The sequence below is a fragment of the Neofelis nebulosa genome, chromosome 11 (genome assembly GCF_028018385.1).
Source record: "Neofelis nebulosa isolate mNeoNeb1 chromosome 11, mNeoNeb1.pri, whole genome shotgun sequence".
Lineage (NCBI taxonomy): Eukaryota > Metazoa > Chordata > Mammalia > Carnivora > Felidae > Neofelis > Neofelis nebulosa.
Genome location: NC_080792.1, coordinates 22,021,502 through 22,036,799, shown reverse-complemented (window position 1 = coordinate 22,036,799; position 15,298 = coordinate 22,021,502). Strand labels below are relative to the sequence as shown.

Sequence of the window (15,298 nt, the reverse complement as noted above, 5' to 3'; positions counted from 1 at the left end):
CCCCTACTTTTATCTAGACTTTCTCTTCCCTTTCATTTCTGTTACTCCTGTCTGCTCAGATTGTAACTCTGTACCCAGTACTTTGTCTCCAGCATAAGTCCTGTTCTGGAGAGGAGATATTCCAAGCTACTTTTGAGTATTTGTATTTACTCAGATTGGTTATCAGATTGGTCTTCTGCATTTTCCAGCATTAGGTGATGGTTATTTTAGAATTACCCTGTTTTCAGGTTTGATGCTTCCCTCTGATTTCTCCTACATAGCTGCTGATAACATGCAAGTCCTAAGGTTGGTAGTGGTTTGTCCACATCCAGTTGTATTTCAGAGTTTGAGAGTATATACAGCACATCACCTACTTTTGCTGTAATTATCCAGATGCTTTTGGTTTTCTATCTAGTCATTCAGTCTCTCTCTCTTTTTTTTTATGTTTATTTATTTTTGAGAGAGAGCAGAGAGAGGGAGACACAGAATCCAAAGCAGGCTTCACGCTCTGAGCTGTCAGCACAAAGCCGGATGTGGGGCTCAAACTCATGAAACGTGAGATCATGATCTAAGCAGAAATCAGATGCTTAATTGACTGAACCACCCAGGCACCCCCATTCAGTCTCTTTTTTTGTGGAGATTCAGGAAGATCAAAAACTGTATTGTCACCACCGCCACCTAGTTCCCAGAAGCAAACTCACTCATTTTTAAGCAACAATTTACTTAATAGATCATATTAAATTGTATTGGGGGAAAATGTTTATCCTGGATATTTCAGTACACTAAATAAATCAACATGTTTATTTTCTTTCTGTTTTTCTTCAGAGTCAAGTTCCCATTATGTCATCTCCCTAAAAGCTTTTAACAATGCAGGAGAAGGAGTTCCTCTTTATGAAAGTGCCACCACCAGATCTATAACAGGTAAGCTAAAATAGTTAATCCTCTCGTGACAAGGTAGTCAGTGTTTGAGTTGTGGTGGCAAAAACAAAACCAAACGCCTAAAGCAAAATAAAACAAAATACAAAGAAAAAAACCAAAATGTATGTAGTCATGTTCTGAGCCTTATGAGTGTGTGTGTGTGTGTGTGTGTGTGTGTGTGTGTGTGTGTGTCTGGATATACATGTATACACATATACACACACATATTTCATTATTTTCTTGGTTTTCAAAATTGAGAGGAAGTCAGTCTATAAATTAGTATGTGGGCTTCGAGAATAGGGATCTCTTCTTCTCTGTCTTCTTCAATAGCTCATACTTTGATTCCCCAATACCACTCTTCATTCTCCTGAGCATTTTGTTTCATCTTGCAGATCAGCACAATTTAGGCAGGAAAGTTTCCACATAAAAGCCACCAAATGCCCAGATGGCCACATGCTTCTCTACAGAGGATCCTTCAAGCTAATATGACAAGGAAGGACTGACCTCCTGGGACTGGTTTGGACTAGGCTGAGTCATACAGGTGGCCTTTCCCTGAACCAGGAACTACAGGTCACTCTAACAGTGCCCAGAGCATCATGACATTGGAAGTACTTGCTGCTTCTGAGGTTTAACACCTCTAGGAATTCTTATGTGAGTTGGAGTGTAAAGGCAGCACACAAGAGAAAAAGAGCCCAAGGAACTCAGAAAGGAGTGAGATCCAGGACATTTATGGAGACTATTTGTGGAGTAAGGCTGGACTTACTCAAAAATAGAATAAGTACAAGGCACTGGGGTGGCTCAGTGGGTTAAGTGTCCAACTCTTGATCTCAGCTCATGTCTTGATCTCAGGGTTGTAAGTTCAAGCCCCACATTGGGCTCCATGTTGGACATGAAACCTGCTTTAAAAAAATAGAATTAAGTACCCCCTTATTCTGTTCAGAATCACTAGATTCTGGTGGGAGCTGTTCAGAGTCACTAGAAAGTCACACAATCACCTCCAAGAGCCTTATGTCTAAAATCTGAAAGTAAAACTCAAGAGGTCCATCTTTTTAATGAACACTTCGATCCTGCCCCCTTTCAAAACTCACGAGCCTCAGACCTCATTTAACTCATCAGCTATCTTCACCTTAATGAGAATAAAGGATCTGAGAGCAGGATTTCATAGCAAGAACTGAAGGACATGGAAAATTACTAGATGCCTCCTGACAAGGAGAAATAAATTAAAATAGAATAAATAGTGGGATCTTTTGCTACCCCCTAAATGTATGTAAACTTTGTACAGTTTATTTTCCAAACTCACGATCTCCTTTCATAGACTATCTTAAGAATACACAGTTGTAAAATGAATTCATATGATGGTTCCCAGAATATACCATCACTTTATTGATTTCAACCAGATTTTCTTGTAAGGCAAAGTTGTTATTCCACAGTCTCCTTGAATCTTTCAAGGTCTATGACCTGCCTAATGTGGTATGCAAAATTTGGGGTATGTGTCAATAGATTCATTTATCTGGGGAGACCGTTTAGGTTTCTCATTGTGTTACCCAAGGGACTCATGTCTCCCCAGAAAGGCACATAAGAAGTATTACCTTAGAGAATCTTTACTGTCAAACATACAATCTCCAAACACAGAGAGATGAAGCATGTGGAGGTCCAGAATGGAAACATAATGTGATGGAGGTATCTAGAATTTTCATTTCCCCTTATGTTCTTATTCTGCCAGCAGCAGGACTCTTTGGGAAATAACGAGCTACTTTAGCTGTACTTGTCCTTCCCATAATTTTTTTTTTAGTCCATCTTTTTCCTGCCTCTGGTGAAAGATGTTGAGCACTGGCTCATCAACAGGACTTTGAGCTTGTGGTCAGGCCACACAAATTATACTGTCACTAGTCGTTTCAAACTATTTTCATATCAAAAGTAGAGCCCACAAAGAAGGGACACTTAGATGACCACCCCCCCAAAAATCAATTTTTGAGCAGAAAGTAGTAGTAGTAGTAGTAAAAATAGAGTTTAGATAAACTGAAGATAAGTTGCTCAAAAAGAACCATTTGGGACATTAACTTCTGCCTTCACATTTATTGTCATTGTTTAATCCTCGGCATATGGCATTCCCAGAGTGGTTTCTAAAATACCAGTGATCCATAAGACTATTTTTTTTCCTGATTGGACTCTAATCCTAATGGATCTGGGAAATAAATGGATACCAAAACTTAGAAATTGTGTGAGGCATTTTCTAAATGAAGCAGAGTCAGTAAGGGGTTGAAGAGGAATGAATAAAACCAGTTCTTTCCAGAGGAAAAGTATACAATTTTCTTGGATGTGGCAGACTTATTGTGTTTCCCCACATCATGGAGAACAAAGGACAAATAAATGGAATCAAAGGTTAAGGCTCTGGGAGAAATTCTGTCAATAAATGTGTCATAATGCCACAGAGAAGACATTCTCTGTCTTTGAGCTTCTCCCAAGTATTCCCTTGGGAAGACTTGGAAGAGGACAGCATAAAGTAAGTAAAAAATCACAGGCAATAAATGCATCAGGCTGGAGTAAGTATCAGGCCATGATGCTTTCTACAAGTATATGCTCTTAGATGTTGGCACACTCTGGAGCCTCATTTCATCCTGAATATATTAGTATTAGAGCTGAGGAAAGTTTCAAATGGGTATGTGAAGAGTTTTTAGTTTTCAGTAGAGCTTTTTATTTCTTATTGTTGCAAGAACAAGACATTCTGAGCCTGGATAAGGGAAGAGGGCAAAGGAATAAAGAGGTGTGTCATTTGAACTTGTTTATTCTCAACTGTTTCATCAATGTCTGAATGAAGTACAATCCAGATGCAAAATTATGTTATTATTTTCAAAGCTTGCTTTGAACTTTGGCGTGTTAGCCAAAAATTCATGAACTCTTACCAAAACATCTATTAGGAACCAAATAGGCTTCTCTTTTTAGCAAAAGTTTTGAGGCTATGTTTTGCCCTTTTAATTTTTGATTTATTTAGTTTTTACTCTTGAATATAACCACTGCAAATCAGTAGCATATAAGGCACCTGAAAACTGGAAAAAGTTGTTCAGCAACAAAAGAATATTTTTAACTTAACTACTCAAGCAGTTTCTCTCCTGAGAGAAAGATAATTAGCAGTGTATGTGGCATTTATGTGTTTAGTGTAGGGCTTGCCATCCACTAGAACATTCTGCTTTATTGGAAAATTTCCATACCTATACTATCCAAGATGATAGATTGGCTTCTATGGCCATGGAACACTTAAAATTGGCTAGTGCAACAGAAGTGATTTTTTAATTGTATTTAATTTTAATTAATTCAAACTTAAATTGCCCATGTAATTAGTGGCTCTTGTATTTGATGGTACAAATTTCCAACTTAAAGGAGATAAGTGACAAGCCATGCCCGAAAACAAATTGCCTTAAAAAAGTCAAGAAAAACTTGGCCAGAGATAGAAATTCTTAAATTATGTAAGTCCATAGATAAATACCAATAAACAACATTACTTGAAATTTAGGGAACGCATTCTGGAACTGAGACTCCAAGAAACTCCACAAGTCATGAAAAATATAGTATTCTACAATCCAAAAACAGCCAGGCTGAATGCTAACATTTCTTTTAGTAGAATTGCTACTTTTCAAAACCTCATATATGGCACCTGTGGAAGATTATTATTATTCATATAGGTTTAAGAGCCAGATTAAGCAAAGAAACAACAAATCAGGTATAACACATTATATCGGTCGGTCAACAAAGAAGTTTGTGATTCAGAGCAGTCTTCCTGTGTGTATAACCTTCTTCTTGGAAAGTCGGCTAAGAATGGAAACAAGTGAGGCAGCACCAGCCTGAGTTTGGCCAAAACACCTGCCACCAGGGCACCAACCTGATGACTGATCAGGATCCTCCTTGATGCTCTTCAGCTCCCCTTTCATCATTTCATAAATCCATTTGGGTTTAAAGGAGCCCTTAATAAAAAGACACATCAAAGGAAATATGGAAAGCCTGGGCTCTGTCATTAAATTTTAAACACACATTTTTCTTTCTCTCTCTTTCTCTTTTTTTTCCCTTTCCTTTTGTTCTGTTTTTGTTTTCGGGTTTTATATTTTGCTCCAAAGACCACAGCCCAGTAAACTACTAAATAATTCATTGGAAAACAGAGCAATGAGTAGGGGATAGGCATTTGAAATACAGTGGACAAAGTGAAGTAATCAACAAAACCAGCCAGCAGCTGCTGTGCTTGGAACTAGGCTATTTAAAAATATAAGCTCTGTATGTATACTGCTTCAGATATTCCACATTTTACCAGGTCATCATAGGCCCAGCCTGAAGGCTCTTTTTTCTTAGTGAGAATACAATATTACATGATTTAAAGGTGAAATTTCAAAAATGTAAAAGTCCTAGGTATAAAATCAAAGACTCAAAATTGGACCCTTACTACAGTCAGAAAATAAGCTCCTCTGATTCTGATACCCCCAGCGTAAAAAGAGTACAACATTTTTCTAGAGGATTTTATAAAACCACACACAGCATTATGCAGGTTCTGATTATGTTAATGGATCAAAGCATGTGTGTATCTCACACAGTTCGTTCTGTCTCCCCGTCAATAACATAAAGTCTTTCCGTGGAACCTGACACTTTGGAACAAGAAATATAGAATCTAGGTATGCCTTAAAAGTCTAAAAACTTATCTAATTACTCTGTGAGAATGTGGGTAAAACGGACACTTCCATGCTTTCTTTAAGGATTTCCATCTGAGAAAACCTGCTGTACCAAGTGCTACAAGAAACCTAGTTATCAAACATATCATTGGACCATGTGGACCATGGACTTGGCCAGTTTAGTTTTATGCAATCATAGCCATAGACAGAGTGCTAAGGACTGCAGGGTCCTTTGGTCTTTATTGTTTGTTTCTTGCTTAAACAATACTTATGCAGATATAAGCTAAGCAGTAATGAAAGCATTAGGGAAACCAAATCAAGTTAGAAAGGGAGAAAAATAAACAAACATAAGCAAACAGGTATTAGATAGGCATTTATTTCCTTTACAGCAGGAAATAAACCAAACGCTCCTTTGGATCTTGTTATTTTATCTGTGTATTTATAAAACTGTTAAGTTCTATGCTAAACATTTTAAGAAGCAATGTGCAACACTCCAAGAAAAAATGGACTTTTAAAATATATAACTAGAAGTGACCACCAAAAGTGGAGTTGATAAAACCACTGTAAGGAAATGAGTGAATTATAGAAAATAGTCAGTTATTTTTATAATATAGCAATACTGTTTCTAATGAGTTTTCCGATTGAATTAATTGTATTTTTTTCTGTTCTTCTCATGTTCCCTTTCATCATTATTGCCATGCATTTAACTCATTGTGATGTGTTACCACTGATATTTATTTTTTTAACTCTTTTATTTATGTATTTATTTGTTTGTTTCATTTGGCGGGTTTTTAAACCCAGATCCCACTGACCCAGTTGATTATTATCCTTTGCTTGATGATTTCCCCACCTCGGTCCCAGATGTCTCCACCCCCATGCTCCCACCAGTAGGTGTACAGGCTGTGGCTCTTACCCACGATGCTGTGAGGGTCAGCTGGGCAGACAACTCTGTCCCTAAGAACCAAAAAACATCTGAAGTGCGACTTTACACTGTCCGGTGGAGGACCAGCTTTTCTGCGAATGCGAAATACAAGGTGAAGTTCTAATTGATAGAGTAAAATTTGAAGTGAACTGTCATTTGCTTAATACATTGTTTTAAATGCTTCCTGGGCTGTCATGAGTCATTTTGCTACAGTGGCACTAAGTGGAAGACAAGGCATTTTAATAACTCAATATCTAAAATTAGAATGGGAATAATTGTATCTTAGGAAACAATTCTAAGGCAAGGTAGAAAAACATTAAGAAATGCAAAATGTTATTTGAGTTCCACCAGATGCTGCGTCTGTATAAATAATTTGATTCTGTACAGGGGATTGCCATTTTTCTTTGAAAATAGCAGGGCTCCACATTAGTTTTCTGGATAGATTTTGGTGTCTTTCTTTTTATTTGGACTCTAGATTGACACCAAAGGCAACCCTATTAATGCTACAGAGACTCATTTGACAACGAATATGACTGGGAACACAGAAGATTTTGTAATAAGGTCTTTAGAAAGCACTCGAAGCCATTGGCATCTACTTCCTCAGTTAGCCTTGAAACACCCTCATGTGGTAAAGAAAACCACAGTGCACACTCCCCTTTGACTAATATGAATGAGACCAACCCCTTTCACTGACTCATCCCATAACTCCGTTAAGAGCTCTGTAGAGATAGATATTTGAGGCATTTTCTTCACTACTTTTAAATCTCTGTTAGCCGGCCTAGCTCCAACAAATAGTTACATACGGGCACAACTTTGTTACCTCCTAAGCCTGCCACAATATTAGTATATACAAACAGTACACAAAATATAGACACAAATGAGAAAAACAACAGGTGACTATCAGGTACCTACTGTGCACCTAGAACTGCACTAGATTATAGAGGCAGTTAAACACAGCTTAGTTGTTGCTACTTAACGTATTATTTATAACTTTGCAATGAGTGAGACACTCAATTCCATTGCTACACTTCAAAGAATTCATAAGCTACTCATGTGAGATAATATATGAATGCTCCTTTAAAATATAAAGCTTTACAAGATGAGGACTTGGGATCAAGAAGGTAGCTTTAAAAATAAGATCATACATGGTGCCCAATAACCAAATAACCAAGGAACCAATAGTTCAATCCTGGTCCTCCTGCTTCTTCATATGACCCTTAGGTGCCTTCTCTTTACCACTCTACTGCAATAGCTCTCAGAATTTGAACCTCCTGATATTTTATCCAGTGTTCTTTCCACTAAACTGCCATCTTGCTTAATCCTGCCTCTAGCCAGTGGTGATTTCAGGGATGACAGTATCCTTTGGGAGTGTCAGACTCTAAAGAACCTGGAGATAAAGCAAAATCCCACCAATAATATTCTAAATCTGCCTCTCTCTTCCTGTAGCCATGCTGGATCTCCTTCTAGTCTCTTTGAAATTTTAAGTAGCATAAAACTCACATTTCATCATATATCAGTTTTTAGGTGAAACCATTTTAAAAAGCTTTCTTTGTTACTGCTGCCCTGCTAGGTCAGGTATTTGGAAACACTCTCCAGGCAAGTCCAAATAGTATCATTGATATAACATATGTTGTAAGTACCCTATCCATCTCCTTGCAGTATTAGATTTAAGACTCAGCAGAACTATAAATAAAGATAACATTATCAGATAGGACAACCAATGAAATACATGAGAACATTTTTTTAAGTCTCTCTTTATATACAGATTGCCCGATTCTAAGTTTGCTTTTAAAAGACTACCTTAAAATTTTTATGTCCATAATGGCTGTACTTTCTCGATACCTTCATTTCACAGAATGGCAATGGGTACTTTGCCAGTATGTGAAATGTTCTGAGGGACAATGATTGTTCTCTGCATAATGGCTTAAGTTCCAAAATTTCTGGAGGCAAATTATTTCAGTTGAATAGTTAATACAGCAGACACAGAATTATTGAGTCTCACAAAGAATGCCTGCAAAGTCAGACTCAACCCAAAAGCTATTTTGTAAGTGGAGGCTGATTTCTCTCATGGATTGATATCTGGGAATAGAAAACAAAGATTTCAAATGTTCCTCTTCCCACCATCTTCCCTGACCTAAGGCTTTTAGTTACTAACATTCTGTCCCCCTTCTTACGCACCCATGCTCTACATCTACACCCTGTGAAAAAGAGAGTTAGAGGACAGAGTGGAGTACGTTGGGTAGCAAAGATAAATACAGAACATATCTCATCCCCTAGAAAGTAGTACAATAAACTTAAGTTTTACAAATAATGGTAATGGAATGCTTTGATTTTACATTGTGAGCTTTTCAAACTACTTTCCTGCCCATTACTTCATTTCACTCCCCAGTACAGCTTTAGAAGGTAGGCAGAGCATGCACAAGATACAGGGAGAAAAATCAGTACGTGGAGTCAGATGCCACGGGCACAAGCATTGGTTTTGCTGTGTCCTGTCATGTCACTGAATTTACTCAATCTCAGTGTCATCTACATGACTAGATTATTCACACCTACTGTAAAAAAAATAAGCTTCTCCATAATTAAGCATGTATGTAGATCCCTTTATGAAAACACAGATAGGTTGTATAACTTGAAAAACAATTTCCCATGAAACTACAGCTAGAGCTTGCATGACCTTATGGCATTATTCTAGGCTATCTCCACGGGAGTACCCTTCTATTTCATGTAATCCCATATCAAGCCATAATCCAGACATTTATATTTTGATTGTCTAAAACTCTGTTTTGATTTTCCTTATCAGAAGGAACAATGTTCTGTAATTTAGTTTCTACTAAAATGATTAATTACATGATGTTTTATACAAATTTCTATTCAAAACCCATTCATTGAGTATTGACCAGTGCTTACCAGATATAACATGGGGATTACAGAAGGTACAGAGTTTTTCAAGACTCAGTTTCACCCTCAAGATATCCCTCCCAATAGGGAACCTAATGCATTTGTAAAGTTAAATATCACATTAGACAATGCATGAAATACTGTAGCTAACATTTATCTAAAGCTTCCCTGGGTTGGATACTATGTTTTACTTTACACTTTAAATAATGCCAGGAGGTCAGTGCTACAGTTATCTCCATTTTATGGATGAGCAAACTGAGGCTCAGAGAGGTAGTACCTGGGTAGTCTATGCTGACAAAAATAGCTGACCGTGAATTTCCAAAGTACTTCTAGGCTAATGATTTATTCTGAGCAATGACCTTCCATGAAGTTCCCTAGAAAACAGTGAATTCATGGTATTTACAGAATGCAAGTATGTCATTCTAAAACGCAAACAAGGACAATATTACTTAGTGGTCTCCCAAACACCAGTGATTTTTATTGTCAGAGAGACTAGTTTTATAAAAATTATGATCCTTTTGTCCTAACTGAAGTATTTCATCATCCTCATCCCATTTCTCCCCTTATTTCCATTTGTAAGACTTAGAAGTGTTCATGATAGTGAAGAAGACAGGATTGGAAGTTATATTTCAGCATGTCAGATACTAGCTGCCTATGTTGTGTTTTATTTGATGGGATTCCATCTTCCTGAGTCTACAATGTATTTTTACATTTACTTAGGGCCCACGTTTTTATAGCTTTTTTAAAGAAGAGCTTCTGATAGATGTTTATGAGGTTATCACTTTAATAGGATGGATGGGCACATCATCAAAATGTTATTAGTACAGTTAAATATTTATTTGGTTTTGTAATGAAATGTAGGATTTTCATAGCTATAATCTAAGGATTCATAGTACAATAAAAAAGATATACCACACTACAGTAGTATGGGAGGAGATAGGTGTGACATAGGTGGGGAAAAAGATCTTTCCTTGATTTTCTAGACATAGATATATAACAAAGGTAGTGAATATAAAAGTAAAAATAAATATGAAACTTTGGAGGAGGGTCAAGATTTAAATACCAAGCATAACCTGATACTTGTAAGTATCATAGAGGCATAAATGGGCTGAATTTGCCTGATCATGTGGAAAATATGCATTAACCTGGAAGATTAACGTATTTTTTTTTCATTACCATCCTGATTTCTTGAGTAAGCAATAAAAATAGATAATTTACTTTCTACTAAAATATCTTTAACCTGGTATTTAATTGAAAAAGAATGGTTTCAAGAGACAAATAATATTAACACTAATATAATCTTTTAATACTTACCCAATTTGTCATTCCCTTCCTAATCAGTTGCTCCAGTGACCATACTTAAATGTGTGTTTAATGTGAACACTGAACAAAAGAAAACCACATAATACAACATCGCTTTTGTCTTTTTTCTTTATAATACTAAAATAGATTCTGGGATCACTAAAAGTTTGTCCTCTAAAGATTTTTTTTTAAATCACAAGTAGTAGAACTCTAAAAACTAATTTTATTACTGTGAAAAACAATCATGATGAGCTACTTAAACTACATAAATTAAAATTTCTGGAAAAAAAAGATTTTGATTATTACAAACAAATTACAGTTAAAGTCAGTGAAGATTGCCTTAAAAACGGAACTGAGAAGCAAACAGAACTGGTCCTGACAGTTTTTGCCCTCCTGGTTATTGCCCTCCTTGGAAAATCGATCAGCTGGCCGCCCCTCTGGACAACGTCACATCTGATTTTATCCACCGTGTTTTAGATATATAATCAGCCAGTGTAAACTGGTTGACAGAAGGGAAGTAGAGCCAGTTCTGTGTCACAGCTTTTATGCTGTTTGGAAATAGACTCTTTTTTGGTTATTTGGTAGTCTCTGTACATGTTTTGATTTACCAAGTTGATAGAGTTCATCTTTTTTCTCTTTGCTTATGTCCCACTTGTACAGTCAGAAGACACAACATCTCTGAGTTACACAGCAACAGGCCTCAAACCCAACACGATGTATGAGTTCTCGGTCATGGTAACAAAAAACAGAAGGTCAAGCACATGGAGCATGACTGCCCACGCCACCACATATGAAGCAGGTATGTGAAGAAAGGCTTGCTTCGAAATTTTGACTCTTGGCATTTGGTAACGGTATTTCCCAGGTTTTGTGGGTATCAGAATATATGTGCACTATGATGTCTAAGTCCCACCTCGTCCCGCAGGAAATAGTTTATTCTTTGTAGTTCAAAGTACTCTCATATCTAGTATTATCCTCTCCACTCTACAAAAGAAGAAAATGAGTCCTCAATATATTGAATAATCTGGTTTTAATCTGGGTGTTAACTCCAGGGATCTAAATGAATATAAATCTTTTTTCTCAATTCCTTTAAGTGAAAGCAGAAATCCATGCACTGAACTCTGTCCAAAACACTTGAGTCTTTGATTAGTAGTCATGGTGGGCATTTACTTTTTTGGAAAGAAATTAGATACAAAATAAAACATTGCATTACAGCCATGATCACATTGTAATGTTTACCATAAATAACCACAACTGGGTATGGGAAGAAGTTTCCTTGTGGTTATGTCCATGTGTGACAACACAATGGAAAAACCTTCATGCAATTTGAAATAGTTCAAATTGCAGGAAAATGTAACTCACTGTAAATTTTTACCAGTCACATTTACTATGGATCATAAACGTTGAATTCATAACCTTAACAGACATGCAGTACACTTGGCTTTTATAGTTCACAGAAATCCAACATCTGAAGAACAGGGAATCAACATGCTTTTGGATTGGCTTCATGGTATTCTAGTTAGGGGTAAACTACACCACACATTTCCAAATTAAAAATAAAGCTGTACCAATAAAACTCTCAGGTAAGTTGAATTTCTTTTTCCATTAGAATTTGTCCCGTGGCATTGCAATTGTGACCCTTATTCCAAGCTACTACTTTAACTCAGAGAGTCTGCTGTTAATATTGTTACATTTTTGTGGATACTTCTTTCTATAAGAAGTTTTCTAGTTTGTCGGATTTAATTTCAACATCCTTCTTTTTTTTTTTTCATCTTCTTCTGTTTTACATGTTTACGTATATTAACTCTTTCTCCTAGAATTCTGCCCTAGATGCCAATGTTCACAGCTTCAAAGGAAGAATGAGACATGCTGAATGAATTATGTACCATGGGGAGAATAAAGGCCCTGCTCTTCCTTTTTACTTAAAAGGAAATGAAAGGAGTTAAACATAAACCAGTAAGACATTAGGTCTTCCCTGAATGAAAGAGAAGGAGTAGTAATTTCCTCTTAAAGCAAGCAAATTCATTCATTTTTCCCTTTCATAAAATGCACCCTAAAATCTGAATTGATAAATGTATTCTCTTGATTTTTCATCAGCTGCATAGCCTTGTAGGGGTACTAGCAGTGAGACCCATTTCTGACAAAAAGATATTAACTGCTAGAGAGTGGTTTTAGGCAGGGTGATTGTCAAAACAGATAATGATCTGGACAAAAGTGTAAATAGCATGTGGATGAGATCTCTGGGTGATGATGAGAAGCAAGAAATAATTCACAAGTGTCTTCAGACCTTTAGAACTGTGAGAAGGAAATGAACTGAATGAAATAACACTACGTTTGCTTCTAATTCTATAGTAACATTAAAGACTGTATAGGGCCACATAGTTATGTTCTTGTGCTGGAATTGTTTATGACAAGGGTAAGAGTGGTTGGTAAATCCTTGAAATAAAACATTTCATTCTGTCCAGGTGATAAATCCTCAATTTTATTCTAGTTAAGTAAAATATAAATAATTGGAAGGACATCTGAAATAATGAAATAATGCAAAAAAATAAACTGAAATAATATAAGAAATACAACCATAGAGTGTTGGGCAAGTTAGAATCTGAACAAACAGAGCCAAATATAAATTCTGTCTAGAGAAATAAATGAGAGTTTCACAAAAGAAATAATAATTGAACTATGGCCAGGGAGGATCATCAGGTACCTATTCCAGGAACTTCCAAGGAAAGGAGCAGCATGTACAAAAATACATGAGCAAGTATCAGAAAGATGTCTTCTTGAGACACTTGTGAGTGGTTCAGAGTGACTGGACCACAAGATTCAGGGGGCAACAAGGGGAAATGAGGCTGTAAAAGAAAGTGAAGTGTAAATATCAGGGCCTGGTATTTATTATTTGTTATTTATTTACATTTAATCCAAAGAAGATTGGTAGTCAGTGAAGAATTTCTAAAAGGTCTCCTCTGGGCGGAACCTGTGAGATTGGAGAGGAACAGACCAGAGACGTTCTGCTGGATTCAGTACACATCCCTGAAGTTGTTAGAGCCACATTCCTGTCCAAACAGTGTGCAGCTTATATGATAATCCTAAACATTTAAGCTCTTGATTGCAATACCAGAATCGCTATTCACCAACATTCACATGGCTTGAGGAAAAAGAAAAACTTGTACAACACCTGAAATAGATTGGCTGTTAGAAAAGTTTTATTGGGTTGGTTTTTTTGTTTTTTTGGTTTTTTTGTTTTTTGTTTTTTGTTTTTTTTTTTTTTGAAAAATAACCACCTCTTCAGTGTATTATTTTGTTAGGTAAAGTTGAAGTCATTTTTATCTTTTTTGAAAATAGTAACAGATTCAGTAAAGCAGTCTAATCATCACCATTTAACTGTTTTCTAAATAGCCATCAAGTTGAGTTTTAACCCAGTTAAGAAAACACACACTATTCTGAGTAGTTAGAAAGACAGATCTTTTAATTGCTTCCATCATCAGAAAATTCCTTATTATGCTTGGTATAATACTCTAAGTCAATTTGTGACTATATGTTACCTTCCTATCTCTGGCTTAGAAAATATCTTCAATGAACTCTTTATGAGACTAATCCATCTTTAAGAGAGTATTGCCTCTTTGATATTTTGCTGTAACAGAACTTTTCTGGCAAGAATGGCCTCATTCTTGGTTCATTAAACCATATACATATGTAGTTTCTTTCCTCAGGGTTCAACTACACTAGACCTATGTACTCTCTTCCTGTTTTCATTTTTTTTAATTTAAATATATTAAGTACCTTGTCAGGATATTATGATAAGGTGCAGCTTTGGTTAACCTGGAATACTAGTGGCTGTGAGAACTAGGGCATTGGAAATAAATGTTATGCTAGATGTAAATGTTTAGTGTCTCCTTCTCTTGAAATTATATTCGGGAAGAGAAACTGGAAGTACAGTAACTCACATTCCCCACGACAGGGCCAACAGAAGAGCCAAAGAGAATGGTAAAAGCGAAGAATCCAGAATTAGGACCAAACTGTACCTCTCTTGTAGTACGCAAGCATTCTTATGCAGAGATCTGGAAATACCTCTAGAACCCATTCATAGAACTTAAGATATGTTCCGAAATTTCCCAGGTCAAACTGAGTGTGACTAAAAGAGACTATCAATAATCGACTTGGAGCATTGTGCATTGCCTAGAAGGAAAACTCACTGCATTTCAAAGCATAGACAGTGAAAAAGCAGGTCTAAAGAAGCCTGGAAGATACTGGACTGGCTTGGCCAGTGTACTGCCACCTTTAAAATATATTCAGGGGCGCCTTGGTGGTCCAGTAGGTTAAGCGTCCGACTTCGGCTCAGGTCATGATCTTGCGCCGGCCCGTGAGTTCGAGCCCATTGGGCTCTGTGCTGACAGCTCAGGGCCTGGAGCCTGCTTCAGATTCTGTGTCTCCCTCTCTCTCTGACCCTCCCCCCATGCTCTGTCTCCTTCTGTCTCAAAAATAAAAAAAATAAACGTTAAAAATAAAATAAAATATATTCAAAATTTTGTTGAGCACAATGTGAGAGGAAAATAATTTTCCTTTTATTCTTCTAGGTCTTTGGCTGAGACTCCTCCATAATAAAAGACAGATTAATAGGAGAAAAACAAACAGG

The 15,298-nt window shown here is 36.6% G+C and overlaps 1 protein-coding gene across 4 annotated transcripts in view; it reads left to right on the top strand.

Annotated features, from left to right (window-relative positions):
• Positions 1 to 15,298, top strand: part of DCC (DCC netrin 1 receptor) — a 1,139,939-nt gene that overhangs the window by 1,009,231 nt on the left and 115,410 nt on the right. For 3 of the 4 annotated variants that reach the window (XM_058692059.1, XM_058692060.1, XM_058692058.1), the window contains exons 16-18: positions 805 to 900; positions 6,351 to 6,583; positions 11,332 to 11,470. In XM_058692059.1, coding sequence (XP_058548042.1) covers positions 805 to 900; positions 6,351 to 6,583; positions 11,332 to 11,470 — 468 coding nt within the window. The remainder of the gene's footprint in view (positions 1 to 804; positions 901 to 6,350; positions 6,584 to 11,331; positions 11,471 to 15,298) is intronic. The other variant, XM_058692061.1, reaches the window with a different exon arrangement.